Below are 24,027 nucleotides of genomic sequence, written 5' to 3'. Positions count from 1 at the left end.
GCTGGGTACACAGAGCCCGCGCCCGGGCTGAGGGGGGGCCAGACAGACGCAGCCATCGGGCTTTCTTCATAAACCTTTTTTATACATTTTCCAGTCCCCCACCCACCCCCCAGAGGCCGGCAGGCGGGAGGGGGCCGGGAACCGGCGCTCACGGCCCCCCCAGCGGCATTTTTAAACATTTTTATTTATTTTTTTGGAAAGATTTTCCTCCATTTTTTTTCCCCCTCATGCAAAAAAACCCCCCCCACACCCCGGGCTCCCCCCCGCCCACAAATAAAAACAGAACCCCAAAAATAAAGCTGGGGGGGGGGCACCCGCCAATGAACGGAGGGTTCGTTAAACGGCAGCAAAAGTCATTTCCACCAGCAGCCACGCCACAGATATGCACAGAAAATACAACTCTTATGGTACAGCACCAGGCCCGGCCCCCCCCAGGGCCAGGATGCCCCCCCCCCAGGGCTGGGCCAGTCCCCATCTCCCCCGCCTAGCCCCTCCCCGCCAACAGAGCAGCCCTGTTCCCAGGGCTTCTGTCCCCCAAGGGGAGAGCAAACACCCCCCCCTCCCAGCCTGGGGAAAGTGGGGGTGGCCCAGCCCCCAGGGCCCAGCAGGGAGATGGGGTTTGGGGGAGCGGGAGAGGGGCCCCCTCCCTTTGAGCACTAGATTCCTAGCACAGAGTTAACCCTGCAGGGGCCCAGGGGGGTGGGATACAGGATGCCAGAGTCTGAGCCACCTGGGGGGGCAGATACCCAGACTTGGGGGCTACAAAGCCCAGGGGGCAGATGGGAGTCCGGGGAGGGGGCTCTGGGCCAGGCATGAAGGGGGGGGGGCTACAAGGCCAGCAGCCCAGGTGGGGGGACAAGGCAGGGGGGCTTTTTCCCCATTCACATTCTTGCCCCCCCCTTTGACAGAACAATAACAAATAAACCCAGAGGTGGGGGCTGCGCCCCGTCTTCCCCCTTGCCGGGGGGGCTCAGCACCCTGGTCCCTCGTCAGTGTCGCCGGGGCCGAGGGTGCCCCCCGCCCCCAACAGCAGCAGCAACGCCCCCTGCAGGCTGGGGCAGGCGTGGTTTTTTTGGGGGGAGGAGACAGATGCAGGCCCCTGGCCTGGTGGTTGGGGGGGGGTCAGAACCCCCCCCTTCCAGCAGCAGCGTCCGTCAGGCCGGGGCACCTGGGGGGAGAGCAGAGAATGAGGGTGTATCCCTGCCCCACGCTCCCAGCCACCTCTAGGGAGCAGTTCCTCCCTCGCCTCCAGCAGCCTCCACCCCCCCCCCCCCCCCCGCCGGTGCAGGGTTGCTCTGGGCCCTGTTGTGCCCCCGCCCCACACCCTGCCCCACACTCACCCGGCGCTAGCAGGAGTAGGTTCGCACAGAGACGCCCTCGCCCCGCTGGCTGGACAGGGAATTTCCTGGGGGGGGGGGGGGAAGGGAGAGGGGCGGGGGTCAGATGTCACACAACAGCCCCCCACGCGCCCGCTTCTGCTCCCCCCACCGCTAGACTGTCAGGGCAAAGGCACTGGCCACCCTGGGGGGGAACGAAGCCAGTGCTGCGAGCTTCCCCACAGCAGTGCCCCCAGCCAGGACACTCCCCACCCCCAGGGCTGCGAGCTTCCCCCCAGCAGTGCCCCCAGCCAGAACGCCACCCCCCCCCGACTTCTGCGAGCTTCCCTGCCCCCCGCTGCTGCGAGCTTCCCCAGGGCAGTGCCATGCCCCTACCTTCGGGCTGCACCTTGCGCAGCTGCACGCTGGGAGGGGCGATGGCGGCAGCGCGGAAGTTGGGGGGCAGCATCTCGGCCGAGTCGGGGCTCACCCCCCGCAGGTCCTTCTCCCGGAACATCTTCCGCCAGGACGGCGAGCGGCTGAAGCTTTTGGTGCTGTCCTGGGGGGGGGGGGGGAAGGGTCAGAGGTCACAGAGCTGGGGGGGGTGGAGGGTCGGGCCCCCTCTGCAACTCAACATGGACTGGAAGGGGAGGGGATGATTCCTGGGGGCCCCTGGCCCGGTGGGTATAGAGGGCCTGTACTGTGGGGTCAGGGGTCACGGTGGGGGGCTGGGCTGCACCTGGACAGGGGGGGGACCCTGGGAGGATGATTCCCTGGGGCGGAGTGGGGGGGGACACGACACAGTTGGGGGGGCTCATACCTCATCCAGCCGCCGGTCTGTTCCCATGGTGATGAGATTCCCAAATTCCTTCTCCAGGAGTTGCCGAGCCTGGAGCCCAGAGAGAACGGGCGGGGGGCGGGGGGGGGGGGGTCAGGTGCAATCATGGCCTCCCCCCTCCCCAAAATATACCATTACCCATCAGGCCTTGCACCTCCTCTGGGACCCCAGATAAAAGCCTGTGCTCTGCTGGAACACTGGCACCTCCCCCCCCACCTCCCCAGCCCCCTCCCCCCAGCCCTTCCCCCCCCACCTCCTGCCCCATCTCTGCTCCCCAGCCCCTCCCCCCTTCCAGGGCCCACCCAACCCCCATCGCTCCCCCTCCCCCCACTGCCCTGCCCCTGCCCCCCGGCCCCCCCACACCTGGGTGTTCTGGGTGGGGATCTGCAGCAGCAGAGCCAGGTCGTTGCAGTCGAAGGTGTCGTCCAGGGCGAGCAGCGCCCCATGCACCCCGCTCTCGGCCAGGTTGTTGGCGAATTCCTTCAGCCCGATCAGCTGCACCCAGTACATCACCCGCTCGTTGGACCAGACCATCACGTCTGGGGGCAGGGCAGGGTCACACGGTGCCCCCCACTCCCGACCCGCCGCCCCGCCCCCCGCCAGGCCAGCCCTGGGCTCCCCCGGTGCCCCCCACTCCCAACACGCAGCCCCCCCGCCAACCCAGCCCTGGGCTCCCCTGGTGCCCCCCCACTCCCAACGCGCAGCCCCCCCGACACCCCCAACCCGCAGCCCCCCCGCCAACCCAGCCCTGGGCTCCCCCGGTGCCCCCCACTCCCGACCCGCAGCCCCCAGCTGTCCCTGGAGATGGGGGGGATGGGCTCGGTACCTTTGACTTGGTTCTGACTCTCCTCCCGTCTCTGCTCCAGCTCCTTGCGGTCGTAATTCAGTCGTTTCAGGCACATGATCCCGTAGTGGAGACTCACCCTGTGGGGGGGGGGGACACGGAGACAGGAGAGGGGAGTTGGGGAGGTGGAGCCCCCCTGCCTGCAATCCCGTGGCAGCCCCACTCCTGGTGGCCAAGGGGGCGGCTGCCCAGCCCCCCGTCCTAGAAGTGCCCCCCCAGCCCCTCTCTCCAGGCCCAGGGCCCCCAGGGCATCATTCGGGGGGGGGTTGGACCTGCAGATGCTGGAGGAGCCCTGAGTTTTGGGGGGTCCCATGGCGGAGGTGGAAGCGGGGCAGGGTTGGGGGGCGGGGGTGACCCCGTCTCTCACCGGTGGAAGCTGTCGACCATCTTGAGCTGGCCCCGCAGCTCCTTCTTGTTGAGGTGGTCGAGCATGCGGGCGTCCACCAGCGACTCCATGAAGTAGCTGCGGTACTGGGGCAGGCCCAGGCTGGGCAGCCAGTCGTTGCCCACCCACTCGTGGTTCATGTCGCTGTAGGCCAGGATCTATGGGGAACGGGGGGGGTGTCACTGCCTCGCCCGCCCCACCCTGGCATCCCTGGCCCCCTCCCCCGCCCCTTGACCTCCCGCCCTGCCCCCAATCCCACACCGTGACCCTCGACCTTTACCCCCCGCACTGTGACCCTGGCACAACTCCCGAATTTTCACCCCGGCCTTCCCACCCTACAACCTCTCACCGACCCACGGCGACAGCCTCCCTGCTCCGGGACCTTCCCCATCCTTTCCTGGGACCCCCATTAGTCCCCCTCCCAACATCCCTGACCTCCGACCCCATCCCTGCCAATACCCACAATGCACTGCAGACACCAACACAGATTGCAGGAGGGGCCCATACACGGGGTTGCCACCCCTGTGAAACGGGGGCAGTGGGACGGTCCATCCCCCCCCAACGTAAGGGAAGGTGGGACGGTCCATCCCTCATTCACCCTATTAAAACAGGGACAGTGGATCCATCCCTCCTTGCTCCCCCCCCCCACAAGGACAGTGGTACAGTCTGTGGCCCAGAGAGCTGTGATTGGCCACTGTAATAGAGCCCTGGGATGAGCTAGAAACACAGTGAGAGCCTGTTCTCCACGCCCACTGCCTCAGCCACGCCCACACACGGCCCTTGGCCACGCCCAGACACGGCCACTGCCTAAGCCACACCCAGAAATTGGCCACGCCCTCACATGGCCACACCCACACACCACGCCCTCACACCGCCACACCCAGTTTAAGACACGCCCACACATGACCACGCCCACACTGCTCTCCCGTGGCCACGCCCACACAGGGCCACACCCACGCACCACGCCCTCACACCGCCACACCCAGTTTAAGACACGCCCACACATGACCACGCCCACACTGCTCTCCCGTGGCCACGCCCTCACAGGGCCACGCCCACACGGTCTCTACTCATGCAGGCCCCCCCCATACCTGCTCCCAGCTGATCTCCTTGATCTCCTGGCCGGGTGCGGCGGGGAGGAAGGGGAAAGAGCGGTTAGTGCCGGGCTGGCGAGCGCAGGGGGCGCCCCGGCTGCGCACCCCAGAGCTGGGCGGCTCAGGCCCCATAGAGTCAGCAACCCCCCACCCCCCACCCTGCCCCCCGGCTGCCGCTCACGCAGCTCCCACTCACCGGCTTGGTGGCAGCGGTGAGGGACTCCATCTCCTCGTGCGTCATCCACACGTTGCCTGTGGACTGGGGGAGGGCAGGAGGGGGCGCACGGGGGGGGGGGGGGACAGGGAGAAATTCCACCATTAAATCACCGGAAGAGAGCACCTGTCCCAGCCTGTCCAGCGCCGTGGGGAGCCCCCCGCCGCCCCCAGCCGGGGAGTGGCCCGTACCGTGCGGGAGCTGGCGGGCGCCGAGGGGCTGGTGAGCGACACCATCTCCTGGATGGCCAGGCGCAGCTTGAGGCGGTGCAGCGGGTTGCTGATGCCGATCTCCCGCTGGATCTCCGTGTCCGACAGGTTGGCCATGACGGCGCCGCTCTTCACGTTGGCCCGGCAGGCGGCCACGTACCAGGCCGGCATCCCCACCCACAGCTGCCGAGGCGGGGGGGGGGCGGAGGGTCAGGGCGCCTGGGGGCGTTGCCGGACCCTGCCCCCCCCCCGTTCCCTGCCTGTGTCCCCGGATGCCTGGGTCCCAATCTCCCGACCCTCCCCCCACTTGTCCCCGGATGCTTGGTTTCCAACCCAGCGACCCCCCCGCCCTGCCCGGACACCTGGGATCCAACCTGTGATGCCCCCCTTTTCCCTGGATGCCTGGGTTCAACCCCCCCCACTTCTCCCTGGACGCCTGGGTTCCCCACCCCAGCGCTGCCCCACCCTGGGGTGCTCCATATCCACCACCCTGCCCTGCCACGCCAGGGGTGATGGGCTTCCACACCCCAGACGCCCCCATCCCAGACCTGGAAAGAGACACAGACAGACAGGTGGACCACACCCCCAGCCCCTCCCCCCCGACGCCATCACCTCCAGCCAGGACACGACGGTGGGTCCGTCCCAGGCGGCGAAGGGCAGGCCCTGGCGACATGCCTCTTCCAGCAGCTCGTGCCTGGGGGGCAGGAATGGGGGGGGTGAGAAGGGGAGGGACGCCACACCACATGCTGCCCTCCCCCATAGCCCCTGGCCACTGTGCCCCCGCCTCCCCACCCCACGGCCCTTTGGCCCCCCCAGCCCCATGCCCCTCCCCCACTCACTTCTTCTTGTTCCGTCTGTCCTTGTCCACGGGCCCGGCCAGCTTGGAGAGACCCAGGGGGTCCGCGGGGGACGTCTCGTCCGAGGGGGTCCCGGCTGGGGGGGGGGAGGAGAACGGGTGAGTCTCCCTCTCACACTCCCATTGCTGGCCAGCACCCCCCACCACACCCAGCCAGGGAGCCCGGACTCCTGGGTTCTCTCCCCGGCTCTGGGCGGGGAGAGGGGTCTAGAGCAGGGGGGTCTGGGAGCCCGGACTCCTGGGTTCTCTCCCAGCTGGGGGAGGGGAGCGGGGGAGGGAGCCGGGGGCCCGACACCTACGCAGGGAGGGCGAGTCGCGGCCGGGGGGGCCCAGCCGCCCCTTCTCCTTCTTCCCAAAGAGGCGCCCGATGGACGACTTGATGCTTTTCTTCTTGGTGGATTTGTGCAGCGAGTCCTGGCTGCTGTTGATGCTGTCAGGGCCCAGCCTGGGGGGGGAATAGGGGAGGATAATCCAGGCTAACAGTGCCCCCCCCCCCGGCCCTGATAGTCACCCACCCTGCCCCCCGACCCCTGCCAATGGCAGAACCCCCCCACTCCACCCCCAAGCCTGCCCCCCTCCCCAGGTCACTGCCACCACACGTCCCCCCCGCGTCCCCCCCATCCCTGCTGCCCCTCACCAGCCCAGCCACCCCCCAAAATGACAGACACCCCCCAGCCCATCCCACCTGCCCCCCGGCTCACCCTGCCCTCAGGTCCCGGCCGTCCTCCAGGGCGCCAGCCTGTAGCGCCAGGGCCTGGCTCACGCGCTCCAGCCGGGCGGTGCGGGGGGTGGCCGGGGGCGGCGTCTCACAGGGCACCAGGGCCTTCTCCTCCGCCCCGCGCCCCTCTTCCTTGGGCACGTGGTTCTGGGGGGGGAAGGGAGGGAAGCACAGGGCACTGCCTTAAGGGAAGCTCGCAGCACCGGGGTCCTGCCCGTGTCGGGGACACTCCCAGGGGGAGAAGCTCACAGCACGGGGGCTGTCCCTGCCTCGGGCCACTGCTGCAGGGACCCTGCGGTGGGGGGGCTCGTAGCACTGGGGGGGGGGACAGGGACACAACCCCGCTGAGGGGGGGCTGTTGGCGCCGGGGGGAGGGGGACACGACACTTACCATCCTGTCACCCTCGCGGGCGGGGCTGTGGGGCACCAGGCGGGGGGTGGAGTGCCCGCTGCTGGGGGGCGAGGGGCTGGCCAGGGTGGAGCTGGTGACGGACGGGGGGATGGAGGCGCCGGCCCGGTACCGGCCCAGGGAACCGTCCAGCGCCGAGCCGCTAACCCGGCTCTCGATTTCCTCGGCCCGCAGCTCGGTGCACTCCTTCTCTTCCTGGATCAGCCTGCGGGGAGGGGGGGCACAGCCGGGGGGGGGCAGCTGTGATTGGGGGCAGCCAGAGGGAGGATCCCCCACGGGGACGAGGTGCAGGGGGACCCCAGGGGATCCCTCGGCCATGGGGGTGTTTATTGGGGGATGGTGAGGGTGCTGAGGGGTCCCCGCGGGCTTGGGTCTCTCAGGATGGCTGTGGTTGGCTTAGGGGTCCCCGGGGCAGTGGGCAGGTCCCAGGGGCTGAGGGGGTCCCTGGGGTGATGTGGGGCTGAGGGGGATCCCCGGAGCGGTAGGTGGGTCCCAGGGGCTGGAGGCTCTGAGGGGATGGGGTGCTGAGGGGGGTCCCCGGGGCGGTAGGGGGTCCCAGGGGCTGGGGGATCCCCAGGGCAGTAGGTGGGTCTCAGGGGATGGGGGTCCCCGGGGTGATGGAGGGGTCCCGGGCGGGTCTCACTTGATCTCTTTGTTGATGGCCTCCAGCTGCTCCTGCAGCAGGATGGCCAGCGTCTGCACGTCCGTCTGGCCGCCGGGCGAGAGGTCGGCTGCGCTGAAGAGGGGGTCCCGCTCCTCCTCGTCCGACCCGTCCAGCCCCCCCTCGAAGGGCTGGGCCAGGCCCCCGGCCTGCTGCACCCGCTCCCACTCCTGGGCCACCTGCGGGGAGGGGGGGTGGGATGAGGCACGGGGGAGACCCCAAACCCACCCTGCCCCCGCAGCACAGGCACCCCCCTCAATTCCTGGGGGGCGTCTCAGTTCTGCCTCCAGCCCTGCCCCTAGCATGAGGTCGCTGAGTACTCACCGGGGGGGGGGGGGCGCCGATCCGGGGGGGGGAGAGAAAGTAAAGTTAGTAACAGCGAGGCACCTCCTCCCCCAGCCAGCCCCCCACCCCTATAGCCCACCCCCTGCCCCCTAACCCCATAGTCCACCCCAGCCTGCCCCCTAACCCCACAGCCGCCACTCTGCCCTCACCCCAGCTCACCCCCCCACCACATCCCCCCATCACCTTAGTGGCCTCGTCCTTGACGGCCCAGCGCCCCTTCTTGTGCTTGCGGGGGGCGTTGGTGTAGGGCTCCGCGGGCAAGGTGGGGCTCTGGGAGTAGCGTAGCTCCAGGGCGCTGCCCGGCAGGGACCTGCAAGGATTCGCAACACGGGCGCTTGTCTCAGTTTCCCCACCTGCTACGTAAGCCGCCCGCCAGAGGTTAAAGGGTTAATCGCCCCCCTTCCGGGGCAGGAGATGCAGTGAGGGCTGGGTGGGCACACGGGGAGGGTGGGGGGAGTTTGCTGATGCCCAGGGCAGGGGTTGGGGGACCCAGGCTGCCCCGTGCCCCACAGATCTGAGGAGCTCCGGAAAGACCCGGGGACGGGACCCCAGACACGAGCAGGCAGGTAACGTCCTGTGTCAGCCCAGCGAAGGGACGGACCCGCGAGCCCCATGGAGCATTGTTCTCCCCCCGCCAGGAGTGGGGCTGATTCAGAAGATTCCCCCCCTGCGCCCGTCTCTCTCAGTCCAGGCTGGGCAGAATTCAGGGTGGTTTTCCGATGCTTCCGACGGGTAACACCAACGGGTAACATCGCTCCCCACGCCGGGTTTGAGCGGCTCAGTTTCACAGCGGCACAAAATTCAGAGGGGGGGGCTGCGTGGGGGGGTTGCTTAAAGCATTTTTTCCCAGTTTTCATCGATTCCAATTTTCGCAGCTGTTGGAAGCTACAGGCCGGGGCGGGGAGGCCAGGCAGCGGCTGTTGAGATCCAAGCGTTAGAACCATTTCAGACGCCCACGGTCCCCATCAGACGTCAAAACACGCCGGGGAAAGATCCTTCGGTCAAAGCGCTCCGTTCGCCAGCCCCCTTTCCCTTGCTGGAAACGGTTGGTTGTTGGCTCGCCCTGAATTCGCCGTCGACTGACATTTTTTTCAAAGGATGAAAATGGGACCTGGCCTCGCCCAGGCCTGGCCGAGACCCTTGGTCTGCTGTTCCTACTGACAAATCCCGGCGGTTTTTCCCCCCAAGCTGCTATTCGCTTTTTCTAAAAAAGGATTTCCACCTGAATTTTGGACCGCTGAAGTCTGTGAAAATCGGACTCTTAAGAAAAGCCGGCTCCATTAGGCAGCTGCCGTTACGTTAATAATAAACTGGTGTGACGGTAACCACAGACTCTGCGACCGTCCAGCGAAGGAGTGGAAGATGCACAGCGTTAAACTGCTTTTCCTTTCAAGGCGCTCACTTTTCTCTCTGTGATGCCTTCGCTCCCCCACATAGACCCCGACCTCTACCCAGGACACTTCATTTTTTGCACTGATTTGTCCCCCCGTCGGTTAAATTTTTGCAACAAACACAAATCAATTCCCAGGAAATTTTAAACGAAAGGAACGGAAACCAGACGGATCCATGTCTCCGCAGCGGTTTTTTGAAGCTATTGCACAGAGCTCAGCTCCCGTCGGTTCAGACTGGTCGTTTTTACGTCTCGTCCGACGTCGGAGACAGCGAAGGACGCCTTCCTTCTTTACTAGATTTTTTTTGTAAACCTTGTGATTTGCGTCAAGCTCTTTTCGAAATTAAAATTCAATTAAAAATGCACCAAAACCAGAATTTTTCACCTCTTTTTAAATTAGGGAAATCGAGCCACCTTCCATGCTGGGCCCGTTGGTACCAACGTTTACCGAGACACGCTCTGCTTTCGAAGCCAGCAGAACGCAACCTTTCTTAGTGTTACTAAGCTGCAGCGGGTGAACCGAACCGGTGGTTTTCTGTCCCGGTGCGTGCCAGGCGTCGGAGCCGGCAGCTCATTCCCTCGCCTGGTTTTCAGGCAGAGATTGGAGGAGGAAAACCAGCTTTCCTGCTTTTCCAACCCCCCCCGTCGGCTTCCGAACTTTGGCGGACCTGGCCGCGGAACGGAACCAGCCCAATACACTGAAACGTGGTTAGTTTTCTCTCCGCCGCCGGCTCTGCCCCTGCCTCCAACTCATTACAAGCGAGGGCTGGTTTTTAAAACGTGAACCTGGATTTGATTTTTTGTAAATCATCCGTTTTTATCCAACCTGCCCCCCCAGGAAACCAACGCCCCCTGAAAGACCCCCCCAGAAATCCCCCTTCCCTCCCACCCCCCTTCAGGTGCTGCATCTTTCCCTTTAACTCACCCAGAAACCGCTCCCCCCACCCAGACCCTCTGCCTGCCGGGTGGGGGGAAAGATGGAACATCTCCCCCATCCGCATCTACCAGGAAGCCTGGGAGTGGGGGGGGGAGGGACCAGCCCCTTACCTGGAGTAGGAGGAGACGGGGCGGCCCCGGAGCTGGTCGATTTCCATCTGCATCCGTTCCATCTCCGCCAGCAGCTGCTCCTGGGGGGAGGGGGAGAGACAGGTCAGCGCAGCAGAGCCCCCCAGCCTGGGCCCCGACCCCTGCTCTCCCCACACCACAGCCACCCCCTGCCCCCCATCACAGCCAGCCGAGCCTCGGACCCAGCCTGCCCCGAACCCCCCCCAGCCCCGCACCTTATTCAAGAGCAGCTCGTCCTGCAGCTTCTTCATCTCGGCAATTTCCTCACTCAGCGAGTTCTGGGGGGGCAGACGGGGTGAGAGCACGGAGCCCAGCCCGGCCCCCCACAGCCCCTGCCCGCCCAGCCCAGCCCTGGCCCCCCCAGTGCCCCTCACTCCCACCCCCTGCGCCCCCCACCCCCGCCCCGCCCCCCACCTTCTCCTCCAGCGCCCCCATGCGCTCCTTGAGGTGCAGCTGGAGCCGCTCGTTGGACTCCGACAGCAGCTTGTCGACCGTCTCCGAGAGCCGCTTGTTGTGCTCGTCGTTCATCTTCTCCCGCCGCCGCGCCTGGGGGAGGGACCGGGGGGGGGGGGGGGGGTCATGCGGCTGCCCCTCCCGTGCCCCACAGCGCCCCACACACCTCCCTGTGGGGCACCCCCCACGCCCCAGAGCTGGCGACAGTCCCCCCCGCGTGAGCATTGCCCCGTTGTCACACAGCCCCTCCCCCCACCCCTCACTGACCTCCCCCCCAGACACTCAGACAGGAGAAACCGTGCCCCCCCCCCAGTCCAGCCCTCTCCAAACTCCCCGCAGAGCCGGGCACAGAACCCAGGCGTCCGGGGCCCCCCCCTCACCCGCTGCAGCTCCTGGTTCTTCTCCTCCAGCTGGGCCTCCAGCTGCCGCAGGCGCTCCTCGAAGTTCCCGTGTCGCTCCTCGGCCTGGGGGGGGGGGGGGAACGGGGGGGGACGGATGGACAGGCGTCAGCCGCGCAGCCTCCCTCGGGCTTAGTGGGGGGGGGGCAGCAGCTATCGTCCAGCCCCCACCCCACCAGATCATGGGGCGAGCGCTCACTCCCCTCCCCCAGTGCTGCCCCCTTCCCTGCCATTGACCCCCCCTTGGATCCCCACACCCCCACCACCTCCCCCCCCCGAGCTGCCCACTAAACTGCCCCCTTCCCTGCCACGGCCCCCCCAAACGCCCCCCCCACCAGCCCCCCCCACCTTGCTGAGGGCGGCCACGCGCTGGGCCAGCTGGGCCTCGATCTCGGGCAACGTCTCGGCCCTTTGCAACGTCTGCTGGAGCTTGGCCTTGGCGTCTTCCAGCCACTCCTGCAGCTGGCGCCCCTTCTCCTCGCTCTGGGGGGGCAGGGACAGTCAGAGACCCCCCTGCGGCCCCCCAAACCCCCACCCCTGCACCTGTCGTCCCTCCGCCTCACTCTGGGGGGGCAGGGACAGTCAGAGACCCCCCCACCGCCCCCCAACCCCCCACTCCTGCAGCTGGCACCCCTTCTCCTCGCTCTGGGGGGGCAGGGACAGTCAGAGACCCCCCCTCGGCCCCCCAACCCCCCACCCCTGCACCTGTCGTCCCTTCGCCTCACTCTGGGGGGGCAGGGACAGTCAGAGACCCCCCCTCGGCCCCCCAACCCCCCACCCCTGCAGCTGGCGCCCCTTCTCCTCGCTCTGGGGGGCAGGGACAGTCAGAGACCCCCCTCGGCCCCCCAACCCCCCACCCCTGCAGCTGGCGCCCCTTCTCCTCGCTCTGGGGGGGAATGGAGAGTCAGCGACACCCCCTCACCAACGGCCCCCCCACTCCCAGAGCCGCCAGTTTAGGCCTGTGACCGTGGGCACCCCCCAATGAATCCAGCCCTAAGAACCTCCAGAACCGGGTGTGTGTGTGTGTGTGGGCGGGGGGGGGTCTATGCAGATGCTCATGGGGGGGGGGATTGAGTCCTCGCTGAGCAGTGGGGGGCTCTGTGGAGCTTTGGGGGCTCCTGGGGTCGAGGGGGGCGCACCTGGCGGTACAGGGAATCCTTGCAGGCCAGCTCGCTTTCCAGCTTGTCGTTGGCGTCGTGCAGGGACGTGGCCTCGCGCTGGGCGCTGAGGTATCGCTTCTCCAGCGTGGTGATCCGCTCCTCCATGTCCTCCCGCTGCGCCAGCGCCTGGGGGGGGGGGGGACAAGCCGGTGGGCAGGGCGGGGCCCCCCCAGACACTCCCCCTGCCCTGCCCCGCCCCAGCACCCACCGGCTGCCTCCCTCTCCGGTGCCCCAGGGCGCAGAGGTCTGGGGGGGGCGAAGGGGGCTCTCCGTCATGCAATGGGGCGGGGGGGGCGGGAGGGGGGGGTCCCTGCCCCGGGACTGGAGGGGGGGGGGGCCCATTACCTCCTTGAGGTCGCGCTGCAGCTTGGCGTTGCTCTCCTGGGCCTTGGCCAGGTCGCGCCGGGCGGCCCCCAGCTCGTCCTCCACCTCGGCCAGCTGGCGGCACAGGAGACTGAGGCGCTCCCGCAGCTGGGCCAGCTCCGCCCGCTGGCGCTCCGGCCCCTCGTCCGGCTCCGGCGCCCGCCCCCCCCGCACCTCGGGGGGCCCCGCCCCGTTGGCCACCGCCGCCTGGGGGAGAGACGTCAGGGACGCAGGGCCCCCAAAACACCCCACGGCCCCCCCAACAGCTCCAGCCCCTCCCCACAGCCCCCCAAAACCCCCACCCATCCCTAGAGTCCCCCCAATATTCTCACTGGGGCCAAGACCCCCCTCCCAGCCCCAGTGCCCGCAATATCCCACCCCCAGCCCCAGAGTCCCCCCCCCTGCTCTGTCCACTTCCCCTTCTCAGCCCCCCGCTACCCCTCATCCTGCCCCCCAGCCCCCTGGCCCCTCTCACACAGGTCGGGACGTCCCCCTCCTTCGGCACGTCGTGGAGGCCGGACCGGCGCCGGGCGAGCTGCTCCCGCAACGACAGGGACTTTGGTGGGGGGAGGAGACATCAGAGCTGTGAGCTTCCCCGCAGGGGTGCCACACCCCTCCCCCCCCACTCCCAGAGGCTGCGAGCTTCCCCACAGCAGTGCCCTGGGCTCCCCCCCCCCCCACCCCAAGATCCCTGTACCTCTTGGTTGGACATTTCCAGCTCTTCCTCCAGCACCGCGACCCGTTCCAGCGCCACCCGCAGCCGCTCCCGGACCTGCGTGGTGTTGGGGGGGGGGGGGGCTGTGATTGGACCAGCAGATATCAACTCCCCACCCCCAAGCAGGCACCATCCCCCCGAGCCCCCCCCCCCGTAACCTCCTCCCAGAGCTGGCCTGGCCCCCACCTTCTCGTCCAGCGCCTTGTGGTGCTCAAAGAGCGATTTGAGAGCCTTGAGCACCTCCACCTCGCTGGAGACGCCGGCCGGCGACTGGGCCTGGCGCTTCACCACCGTCATGCGCAGCGACCGCTCGTGCCGTGACACCAGGCACTCCAGGTGCTCCAGCAGCAGCTGCAGGGACGGGGCGGGGGGTGAGGGATGGACGGACACAGACACACCCCCCCGACGCTCCAGGATGGACAGACACACCGCGTACGGGACAGACGCACAGACAATGCCCCCCACCACCACCACCCCGGATCAGCCGTGGATGGACAGACACAGACATCCCCCCCACACACACACGCACGCTCCAGAGAGGGATGTGGGGATGGACAGACGGGCCCCAACCCACGCCCAGCCTCCTGTCAATCCCTGACCCTGTTTGGGGGGAGGGGGGGGAGCCCCCGCCATCTCTCCCCCTCACCCGCGTGTTGTTGCGCTCGGCTTTCAGCTCCGAAATCTCCTCCTCCCGTTCCAGCAGCTGCTCCCGGCAGGCGTTGAGGTCCTTGGTCAGCACCGTGAACTCCTGGGGTGGGACAGACACAGACAGACAGACGGTGGAGGAGGGACGCAGAGTTAAAAATTGCTTGGCAAATTTCCAGCTGAACTTTACCCTGGGAAATAGGGCTTCCCCCGCGCCCCAGCCTGGAATCCCACCCCCAGACCCACCTCTGTCCCCCCGCCAACACAGCCCCTGCTTCCCCCTAGAGCCCAGGAATCTGTTCTGCCCTGTGACTGCAGGGATTGAGGGACAAAACCCTGCCAGTTTGGGGGGGGGGGGGAATCAGAAGGGAAGGGGCAAAACAGAGAGTGACACTGAGCCCCCCTCCCAGCACCTGCAAGGGACCGAGGTACGGCCAGACAAGCGTGCTCTTGGCGTGGCGGCTGGGACCCCGCAGGCTTCGCCTGCTGGACGGGGAAGACATTACCCAGCACAAAGGGCTGGTTGCCAGCCGTGGCCACAGGCACCAGACGCACCCCGGCGGGACACTGCGGCCAGCACCTCCCCACGTGCCGTCAGCAAGAGGGCCAAAGGCTTTACCCGCTGCTCTGCCCACTGGCCGTGGAGATGAAGTTGTGCCGGGCTCTGCAGCAGAGAGCACGTGGGACAGAGAAATCAAACTCCAAAGGAGAAGGAACTGATTAGCTCTGTGTGGACTCCGGGCGGGAGGGTTCTCGGCATAAGGAAGAGACCCCCCAGCTGCTTAGCCTGGGTCACCCTGAGGAACACGCAGAGCCGGCTGATCACAGAAGCCTCTGTTGTTTTCTGAAACCGACAGAAACCCAGTCACCTGTCCCCGTTTCCTGGCGGGAACCCTGGAAACAACTTGCTGGCTTCCTTTAACAAATCGTCACCTCATTTGCGACAGACCTGGCGTGAGATTGAAGGTGCAGCGGATCCAGGGTAAGTGACGGGTCCTCTGGGCTCAGGAGTCACCAGGGGGTGCTGGGATTGCGGCATAAGGGGCCAGCTATTGCAAAGCTACGCTCACCAGGCCAAGAAGATGGACCCAAGCACCCAAGAGATCGCCTGAGGCTCCGCAGAAGGCTGCTGACGTGCCCGAGGAGTTTGCAAGTTGGTGGGTGAAATCTACAGTCAGATCTCACATGCGGCGCAGGATCTAGGCTGGAACTCTCATGTCATCGCACCCACGCCTCAGGAGACGGTTCCCGTGGACATCTGTCCCCGGGAGCCCAGAGAAACGCTGCCCATTGGGGTGATATGCTCACCATGTTCCTGCTGATTCCTGGGATTTCACTGGTGGAGACAGGAAACTAGCTGCCCTGCCAGGGAGAAGCCGACACCAACCCGATCTCTGACCCAGGAGAACCTGAGGAAGTAGGGCCACCCCGGTGGGGACCCGCTGAGAGCCTATGGCAGGATCCTAGTGAATACTGAGACCTCGCAGATGCGTTAGAACAGAAAAATGCAGATTTCCTGCCCACGCCAGGCCTGCAATTGTCTGAGAGCTTTGTAAACCGGGAGCACGGGTTGCCCTTTGGTGAAGCTAGTTTACATCGGCACCCGAATGGGCAGCCATACAAGATTATCCCCAAGCAAATCGAGCTCAAGGGTTCATTCATAAACAAACATTGCTGGCTGGGGCTCCAGCCATCTTTGTTAAGAAGGCAGCAGCCTCTGGCTCTGGGTAGATGACCGAGCCTGGAACCAAATCACAAGCAGAAATCGATACCCACTGCCCCTCATTCCCCACCTGTAGGGTCCTGTAGGGACAGCCCCGATATTTACAAAGCCTGACTTTCGGGGGGCTATGATCTCGAGCGTATTAGAGGAGGTGATGAACTGGTGCTGAGGAACCGTCAAGGTCAATTTCAGACTTTATGGATGCCATTTAGCCTAGTGAATGCCCCAGCCACTTTCTAACATTTCCTCAGTGATGTGTCCCGGGATACATTAGCCCAGCGTGCTGTGGTGTAGCTCAATGCTAGACCCATTTTTTCCAATGACCCAGAGCAGTTTTTTCCATGTCAGGACAGTCCTAGAAAGACAAAAATCACCGAGGCCTTTACGCTGAATTAGAACGTGCCTTTGTTCAAACCATGGGAGAATTCCTGGGTTTTCTCCTGTCTCCTGAAGGAAATAAGATGGATCCACGAGAGGTCCAGGCAGCTTTCAGCTAGGCTGCTCCTTGAAGTGGCCCTGACCTGTGACGCTCTCCAGGCTTCTCCAACTTCCATCCTCGGTTCATCCTGGGCTTCCCAAAGCAGATAGCACCTCTTGTGGCCTAGCTCCGCAACGGTCTTCAGGGACCACTTTCAAACGATCAAAGCCAGCCTTCGCCACGGATCTATCCCAACTCCCCTGGGTCCCATGCAGGCTTTCGCCATAGAAGCAGATGTCTCTCGCGTGGCGATTGGAGCAACACTCTTGCAAAGACACAGAGCTGAGCAGATCTGACATCGCTGGTGCCTAATTCTCTCGGAAAGTCACCCTTGCAGAGCAGAACTACGCAATCCTGGACAGAGAACTTCCCGCCAGCAGAACAGCCCTCAAGGAATGACAGCATTGCCTCAAGGGGACCCAGCTCCGGTCCAGGTTCTTACCGAGCACAAAGATTTACAGAACCTGCGCAAGGCTAGCGGGCCTTGTCCATCCCACGGTTCAACTTTGCCATCACCACCGTCCCGGAGTTCGAAATGGCAAAGCCAGCGCCTTGTCCCAAAAGGGAGAATATTACACCCCTCAAAGGGTCCCACCATGAACCTTCCTGTTGATTTAAACCCCAGAATCTCCTAGGAGCCGCCGCCCAACGGGATTTGTTCTCTTTAATCCATTCTGCTCTGGGGCCGTCCAATCAGCGAGCCGCAAAGAACCACGCTCCCCCCGGCTCTTCACGGGTGGTGGCAGCACTTCAGCTCTGCCACGACTGCCTGCTCGTGGGACACCTGGGGTGCATCAAAACCCAAGGCATGGTGTCCCGTTTCCCCCAGCGGCCCCAACACTGCACGGCCAACTTCGGTCCACACGGGCCTCTGTCACAGAGGCTAGTCTATGCCCAGCCTGGCACCAGTCTCCTGAGAGTGACCCCGTAGTGGGCGGGACCCCATGGACCCACAGTCCCACCGGGGCAGAGCTGGGGCCTCCATGACTAGGTGGTCCACAACAGCGCCCTTGTATCACTCCATGGCTCCCTGCAGCCCAACCAGACCCCACAGGTGCGGGGCTTCCAGGGGGAATTTGCAGCGACACCGGCAGGCTTTGCCAAAGAAGGTGGCCACGGATGAGTCCCCCGGCTGCAGGCCTGGCACCAAGAGACAGAGGATAATCCAGCCAGGCCAAGCCAGCACCACAGTGGGCCAGCCAGGCTGGGATGACCTCCGACTCCCTCTCTGTCCCCCCCTTGGCCTGCCAGGTCCAAGGTCCTCTGGGACACCTGCCCCCTTCCAGTCCTGGGTTCCCAGCGCCAACCCCACCCGCTGGGTGCCCTGTGATTTGGCATAGAGCGTCCGGTCCTTGGGATGTCTCTTTAGCTCGCTGGCCCGTGTCGGTTCAGGTCCGGGCTGACCCACCCCTCCTGCCCTGTGTTAACCCTTTCATGCCCGCTGGGCGGCAATGCAGCATATGGAGGGAAACTGAGGCACACCTAGGTGTCATACAAATATTACAGAAAACTCCCGCTTCGTCACACGCTTTCCCCCACATACCGTCCTCAGCCCAGCGACCGGCTGGAGCAAACCAAGCCCTGGAGCAGCACCGATGATGCTCCACCAGCCGCTGCCGGGACGGCCGGTCCTCACGATTACATGTTCACGTTTCCCCAGGTTCCCCCCCAGCATCACCCACACCTGCCGCCAGCCCAGCTGCATGGGATCGGGTCCCGCCCGTCCAGCGGAGGCCGAGGGGCCATCTTGAAAACCCAAAGCGAGGTGATAAAAGCCAGGCAAGACGGGCACTGCCAGCCAAGTCCCCGTCTTCAACTGGGAAGGCCGGGTTAGGGCTCCCTACTGAAACCCAGGGCACAGGGAACCATCTGCACAACGGGACGCTACCTGGCTGCTCGTCCAACCCCTCGCCCGGTCCTACAGGCTCTGCCCTGCCCGGTGCCCATCCTTGGCCTGGCTTCTGGCCCCCAAGTCGCTAGCCACCAGACTCAGCTGCCTACGTCCCGGCCCCAACAGCAACGAGGAGGGTCTGGGAGGAAAGAAGGGGGGAGCCCGGAGCCATTGGCAGGGCTGGGGGGGGGGTCGGAGTTACCGCCCGGCTTCTGCCCGTCTCAGCCCTAGCGCAGCCGTGATTCTGCCATCGCAGGAGCGCACCCAGCCGGCGGGGAGCTGGTCTCCGCTGCACCGGCAGATGCGCCCCAACGCCGGGGCTCCACCGGTACAACCCCACGCCTCCCCAGAAATCACAGGCGGCGCCAGTGACGCCTTTACGGCTTCGCCAGCACCCCGAGGGCACCCGGCCACGAAGGGTCTTCTAATGGGAGGAGCGCCCCTCACACCCGCCCCACAGCCCCCGCCGGGCGCTGACCTGGGGCAGGGCGATGCTCAGCTGTCTCTGCAGCGACTCCTTCTCGTGGGCCAGCTCGCGAAGCCGGAGCTGGGCCGTGCCCAGGCTGTCCTGCGTGTCCCGCAGCGTCTCCAGCAGCCGCTCCCGCTCGGTCAGCATATTCACCATCAGCTGCTCGAAGTTCGCGTCCTCGGCCCCGTAGATGGAGCCGCGGCGGTTGTCCTCGCTGATGGTGGGCATCACTTCGCACATCATCATGCCGGGCGGGCGGGGCGGGCCCCAAGGGGCGCCGCAGGGGGGAGGTAGGCAGGGGGCTCAGTGCCCCAACCTATCGGGGCATGGGGGGGGGGGGAAGAGAGAGAGAGAGAATGAGGCAGAACTCGGACGCCTGGGTTCCATCCCAGTTCTGGGCCGGGAGTGGAGTCTAGTGGTTAGAGCTGGGGCCTGGGAGCCAGGACTCCTAGGTTCTAATCCAAGTTCTGGGAGGGGAGTAGGGTCTAGTGGTTAGAGCGGGGGGGGGGGCCAGGGAGCCAGGACTCTTGGGTTCTATCTCTGGGTTTGGGTGGGGCATGGAGGGTCCCTTGCTGCCAGATCACACTAATTTAAAACAAACGCAGACATTTCTATAAATTGGCCTAACTCGGCCCCTGTGGGGCTTTGTGGAGCTACGTGGCCTGCTCCGGCCCCCCCAGGGGGAGGGAGACAGTAAAACACGATAAACACCTGGGGCAGGTAGGGAGTGCCTGAGTTGAGTCTCCCCAAATTCGTTACAGGGAATAAAAGCAGGTCTCCTCCCCCAACAGGTGCTGACACCCCTCATGTGGGGGGGAGGGTGGCTGTCATGGGGGGAGGGGGAGTATAAACCCCTTCCTGCCCCAGCCCCCAGAGGGTGGGTGCAGCCAGCTCTTGGGGTGGGAGAGGGCTGGAAATAGTGTTGGGGTAGCATGGCCCTGCCTGGGTGCTCCCCCCTCACTAGATCCATGGCTCCATCTAGCCCGGTATCTCCCCACCCCCAGATACCCCAAGTGGGGCTGGGTGGATCCATGGGAACATGCACACACCCTGTCCTCCCAGTGCAAAATCACGTGTGCAAAAGAACACACAGTGTGCACACCACGACAGACACACACACAAGTGGTGGAGCTGCCCGCAAAGCCAGACACGCACACCCATGCAACATCCACAGCACCACACGCTACCAATATAATGCAACACCCAGCCAGTGTGACAGTACCCACCCACAGTGCCACAACACAACACACGCTGCAATGCACGCTACTGACACAATGCAACACAGCCACAGTGCAACACCTATCCACAATGCAAGTGCAACGACGCAACACACACACACCATGCAACACGTTATTGACACAATACAACACAACCACAGTGCGACACCCACCCATAATGCAACAGTGCAACACATACACACCGCAACATATGCAGCACCAAACGCCACAAGCACAATGCAACGCACACCCACAATGCAACAGTGCAACACAATGACTGACACAATGCAACACAGCCACCGTGCAACACCCGCGCACAAAGCAACAACGCAACACACGCACAATGCAACAGCGCTACACTCAGCACAACATGCTACAGACAATGCAAAACACAGCCACAGGCGCAGTGGAATACGCAACACACACACAGCGCTCCCCTCCCCCCCACCCGCAGGGCCAATGCCTGCAGACACCTCGTCTGAGATATTTATAGACAGACGGTGCTGGCCCCCCCCGCCCCCGAGGTCTGTGCACAGACACACTCAGACGACACCTTTGCACCGACACACGCGCCGCACAGGCCGTCATGCAACCCACTGTCTCCACCTTCCCCCACATCCTCACCAGCCCCAGCAGAGGGTGCACGGGATAGGGCGCCCCGGCACACACGTGTGTTGGCATGTGGGGGTCACACGCCCGGGGCGGCCCGTCCCCGGTGGCACACACAGCGTCTGTGCGCGGCCGAGGGCAGGCGCCCGTCGGGTCGCACGTCGGCCCCACGCAGCCGGAGCGGGTCGCGTGGGCAGCGCACACGTGTCCTGGCAGGACCCGGGACCCCGTCATGCACCCAACTGGGGGGAGGGGAGGCAGGTGGTTTTTGCACTGCAGATCGGGGGGGGGGGTCGCTGCCATTCTGGAGAGCAGGGATCCCCCCTTCTCAGCACAGATATCCCCCCCACCTAGTCCTGGGGGGCAGACACCCTCCCTGGGGATGGATTGGGGGGGCAGCTCTGACCTACAAGAGTGAAGAGAAAAATTGGGGGGTTTCCCCCACCAGAAGACAAGGTAGCTGGAGGAGGAAATGGGGCAGCTGTCCGACCCCCCAAAGCATCCCCTCCCCAGCTGCAGGTTCAGCTGGGATCATCCCCACACCCGGTCCAGCTGCCCCACCCCACAGGTTTTGGGGGTGGATTCCTGCCATGGGCCCAGAGGAGGATCCCCAGGCATATGGGAAGATGCAGCCCCCATCTCTGGGGCGGGAGATGCAGGGGGGCCGCCAGGTGCAGGGTGGGGTTAGATTCACGACAGCCTGAGGCAGAAGGAGGGGAGACAAGATGGGGAACGGGGGGACAGGGTGTTGGAGGGGGATGGATGGGGCTGACCTGGGGACCCCGGAGGTGGCAGAGACTGCATGGGGGGGAGGGGCGGGGTAAGGACAGATCTGCACTGGGGGCGGTGGGATGTCAAGAGGGGGTAGGGCAGGCTGGGGAGGATCGTGGGGGGAGGGCACTGGGGGCCAGCCAGAGGCAGCAGGAGAAGGGGGGAAGGGCAAGGATGGCTGGGGGAGGAGTAGATAAAGGGGGGGCTGGGCTGGGGGGGGCACGGCTGGGAACTGGCCCAGCTCATACCTATGGCAGGGAAAGGGGTGCATGTGGGGGGGATGGCAGGGAGTGTGGGGGGATGGGGTGGGGAGCAGGGGCACGCTGCACAGGTGCTGGGGGCTGTCGGGGGTAAAGGGGTGCATGCAGGGGGTGCAGGGTGGGGGGGATGCAGGAAGGATGGGCTGGGGGTGCATGCAGGGGGAGGGGAGGAGATGCACGCAGGGGGGATGGGGTGCATGCGGGGAGAAGGGGGAGATGCACGCTGCGGTGGGGGATGTCGGGGCGGATGGGGTGCATGCGGGGAGAGGAGATGGACGCTGCGGGGAATGTCTGGGAGGGGTGCACGCGGGGGAGATGCACACTGCGGGGGGGTGTCGGGGAGGGATGCACGCAGGGGAATGGGGTGCATGCGGGGGAAGGGGGGAGGTGCATGCTGGGGGGGGGATGTCGGGGGTGGGGCGCCGGGGCCCGCCCCCCCCGGTACCTGCGGGGGCCGGTGCCGATGCTGCGGAGCCGGAGCCGGCGGACGCCCGGGGGTCGCGCCCCTCCCCCGCCCCGCGCTGCCGGAGCCCGGCCGGACGCGGCTCCCGGCCCCTCCGCGCCGGGCCCCCCCCCGCCGCCGGCCCCTTTAAGAGAGCCCTGAGTGACGGGCCGCCCGGCCAATGGGCTCCCGCCAGATCTCGGGGCGGCCTCGAGGCCCCGCCCGGACACGGGGGTGGGAGGGGGCGGCTCCGAGCGGCGGGGACGAATGGCCAATGGCGGAGGGGCCGCCGGGCGGGGGGAGCCAATGGGGCAGGGCAGGGGGCGGGGCTCGCTTTAAGGATGATGTCATCCAGCGAAGGTGGGGCAGGAGAAACCCAGGCAGTGCGGGGGGACGGGACACTGCATCGGGTCATCGCACCCCAAAGAAATGCAGCAACACATGGGGAACCTGCACCCCACAAATGCACCCATGTGGGGAAATGCACCAACCCTGCACCCCGCAAATGCACCAATCCCTGAACCCCAGAGCAATGCATCAACCTGGGGAAATGCACCAATCCCTGAACCCCAGAGAAATGCATCAACCTGGGGAAATGCACCAATCCCTGAACCCTAGAGAAATGCACCAATCCCTGCATCCCAGAGACATGCACCAACCCCAGGAAAATGCACCAACTCTGAACCCTGGAGCAATGAATCAGCCTAGGGAAATGCACCAAACTTTGCACCCCAGAGAAATTCAGCAGCTTAAGCTGCACGGAGGAATGCATTTGCCTGACTCGTACGGACACGCTCGCTTCTCTGCATTGCACGAATTGCTGCAAACCACATGCAGCCTGGGTGAGTTGCACCATCACACCGAAATGCAAGAAGCCATGCGGCCTGGAGGCGCACAACACGCCTGCAGCGCATCGAGCCGCCCCACGCCGGAAAGATGCCACCCAGACGCGTGGCAAATCTCCACCACGCCGAGAAGTGCCTCCCCACAGGCACGGCTGCATCACGGTTCACGGGTGCAGGAGAACGCCACGGAGGAAATGCAGTTATCCGGGCAATGCACCAACGTGCAACACGGCCAGCTGGAAAATCTATGCGCTGCCGGAGGAACTTGCAACCGTCCATGCAACATGCTGCCCCACTGCAAGAACTGCGACAGGCCAAAAATGCAGCCCCGCCCCCCGCAGATGTAAAGGAGGCGTCCAGCCCACGCGCTGCACCCATGCGTTAGGTGCAGCCGCCGCCACCATCTATCAGTGCAGGAGCAAGACTGCATCCGTGGCAGGCCGGGGATGCGACGTGGAGACAGGCCGCTGGGGTGGGGAACATCTAACTGCACAGGCCGTGCTAAGGGCTGAGCCGGCCTGCTCTGCGTGCAAAACAGGACCGCAATAAACAGCTGATTCCAGGCCAGAAACGCTGGGCTTGAAAGAGGGCTTGAGCCAAGATGGCCTCGGGCTGAGATGTGGGAAGGGGGGGGGGCAGAAGCCCATGAATTTGGAAGCCTCCCTCACTCCCCCCACACACACACCTTTAAGCCAAATCTCTATTTGTAAACTCAGGGCATGCTGCCCGGGAAGGGGGGGATCCCTCGAGGGTAGACACTGAAGGGCCTGTTTGACCCATGGGGGTGGGTAGTTGCCCCATATCCCATTTCCTGCCCCCCAGCCAACCAATCCTCCTGTTCTGGGGCCGGATCAGAGTCAGCACCCCTGAAAACGCTACAAAGTGGGGCGCCGGCCTGGATCCCTGGGTTCAGGTCCCAGGCGAGTCGGGTGGCTGGGTCACTCCAGACGCCGGCCCGGCCCCTTTGAGGATCCCTTTTTCCAGTGAGGTCAGACACCAGCTGGAGCCTGCCCCCTCTTCGCCCTGACATGGGCGCGGACAGCACTGGGATGTGGGGTGGGCCACCCCAGTCTCCCCTCCCCTCTGTAAGGGCGATCACCCCGCCTGCCCCCCTGGCTAGCCCAGGCCCTAGGCCAGCCCTGGATTGATTCCTGCCTGGCCTGGGCAGATCCGGTAGAGAGACGGCCCAGCCCCACTGCCTGCTGGCCGGCGCTGGCGACTCCACCCCGACCCCAGGGAAATTG

General features: G+C 65.3%; 1 protein-coding gene across 2 annotated transcripts; it reads right to left on the bottom strand.

Annotated features, from left to right (window-relative positions):
* Positions 1 to 166: 166 nt before the first annotated feature.
* PPFIA3 (PTPRF interacting protein alpha 3) lies at positions 167 to 22,068 on the bottom strand. 2 transcript variants are annotated; one of them, XM_067552117.1, is made up of 30 exons: positions 21,942 to 22,068; positions 18,649 to 18,955; positions 14,080 to 14,181; positions 13,620 to 13,784; positions 13,416 to 13,490; positions 13,194 to 13,274; positions 12,701 to 12,925; positions 12,335 to 12,481; positions 11,544 to 11,678; positions 11,178 to 11,261; positions 10,759 to 10,890; positions 10,560 to 10,622; positions 10,327 to 10,406; positions 8,073 to 8,199; positions 7,527 to 7,723; positions 6,866 to 7,088; positions 6,458 to 6,621; positions 6,056 to 6,201; positions 5,740 to 5,833; positions 5,513 to 5,594; positions 4,883 to 5,083; positions 4,674 to 4,736; positions 4,475 to 4,501; positions 3,366 to 3,541; positions 2,981 to 3,078; positions 2,518 to 2,693; positions 2,137 to 2,205; positions 1,713 to 1,875; positions 1,341 to 1,405; positions 167 to 1,168 (listed from the first exon to the last, which is right to left on the bottom strand). In XM_067552117.1, exons 2-29 carry the CDS (start codon positions 18,883 to 18,885, stop codon positions 1,347 to 1,349), a joined length of 3,591 nt encoding a protein of 1,196 aa, XP_067408218.1. In that variant the 5' UTR covers positions 18,886 to 18,955; positions 21,942 to 22,068; the 3' UTR covers positions 167 to 1,168; positions 1,341 to 1,346. The 2 variants fall into 2 exon arrangements, with proteins under 2 accessions (XP_067408218.1, XP_067408219.1); XM_067552118.1 differs by having other exon boundaries at positions 7,527 to 7,714.
* Between the last annotated feature and the right edge of the window lie 1,959 nt (positions 22,069 to 24,027).

Source organism: Emydura macquarii, unplaced genomic scaffold (assembly GCF_026122565.2).
Source record: "Emydura macquarii macquarii isolate MOO-44397 ecotype Brisbane River unplaced genomic scaffold, CSIRO-AGI_Emac_v2 contig_1386, whole genome shotgun sequence".
Taxonomy (NCBI): Eukaryota; Metazoa; Chordata; order Testudines; family Chelidae; genus Emydura; species Emydura macquarii.
Note: the sequence above shows the minus strand (reverse complement) of the source record. Positions and strands in the feature narration are given on the sequence as shown.

Coding starts and splice junctions, on each gene's coding strand:
- PPFIA3 (XM_067552117.1), bottom strand. CDS start 18,885: ATGATGATGTGCGAAGTGATGCCCACCATCAGCGAGGACAACCGCCGC. Junction 14,182..18,648: donor TGAGCATCGCCCTGCCCCAG/GTCAGCGCCCGG, acceptor GTCCCACCCCAG/GAGTTCACGGTGCTGACCAA. Junction 13,785..14,079: donor CCGAGCGCAACAACACGCGG/GTGAGGGGGAGA, acceptor CCGTCCCTGCAG/CTGCTGCTGGAGCACCTGGA.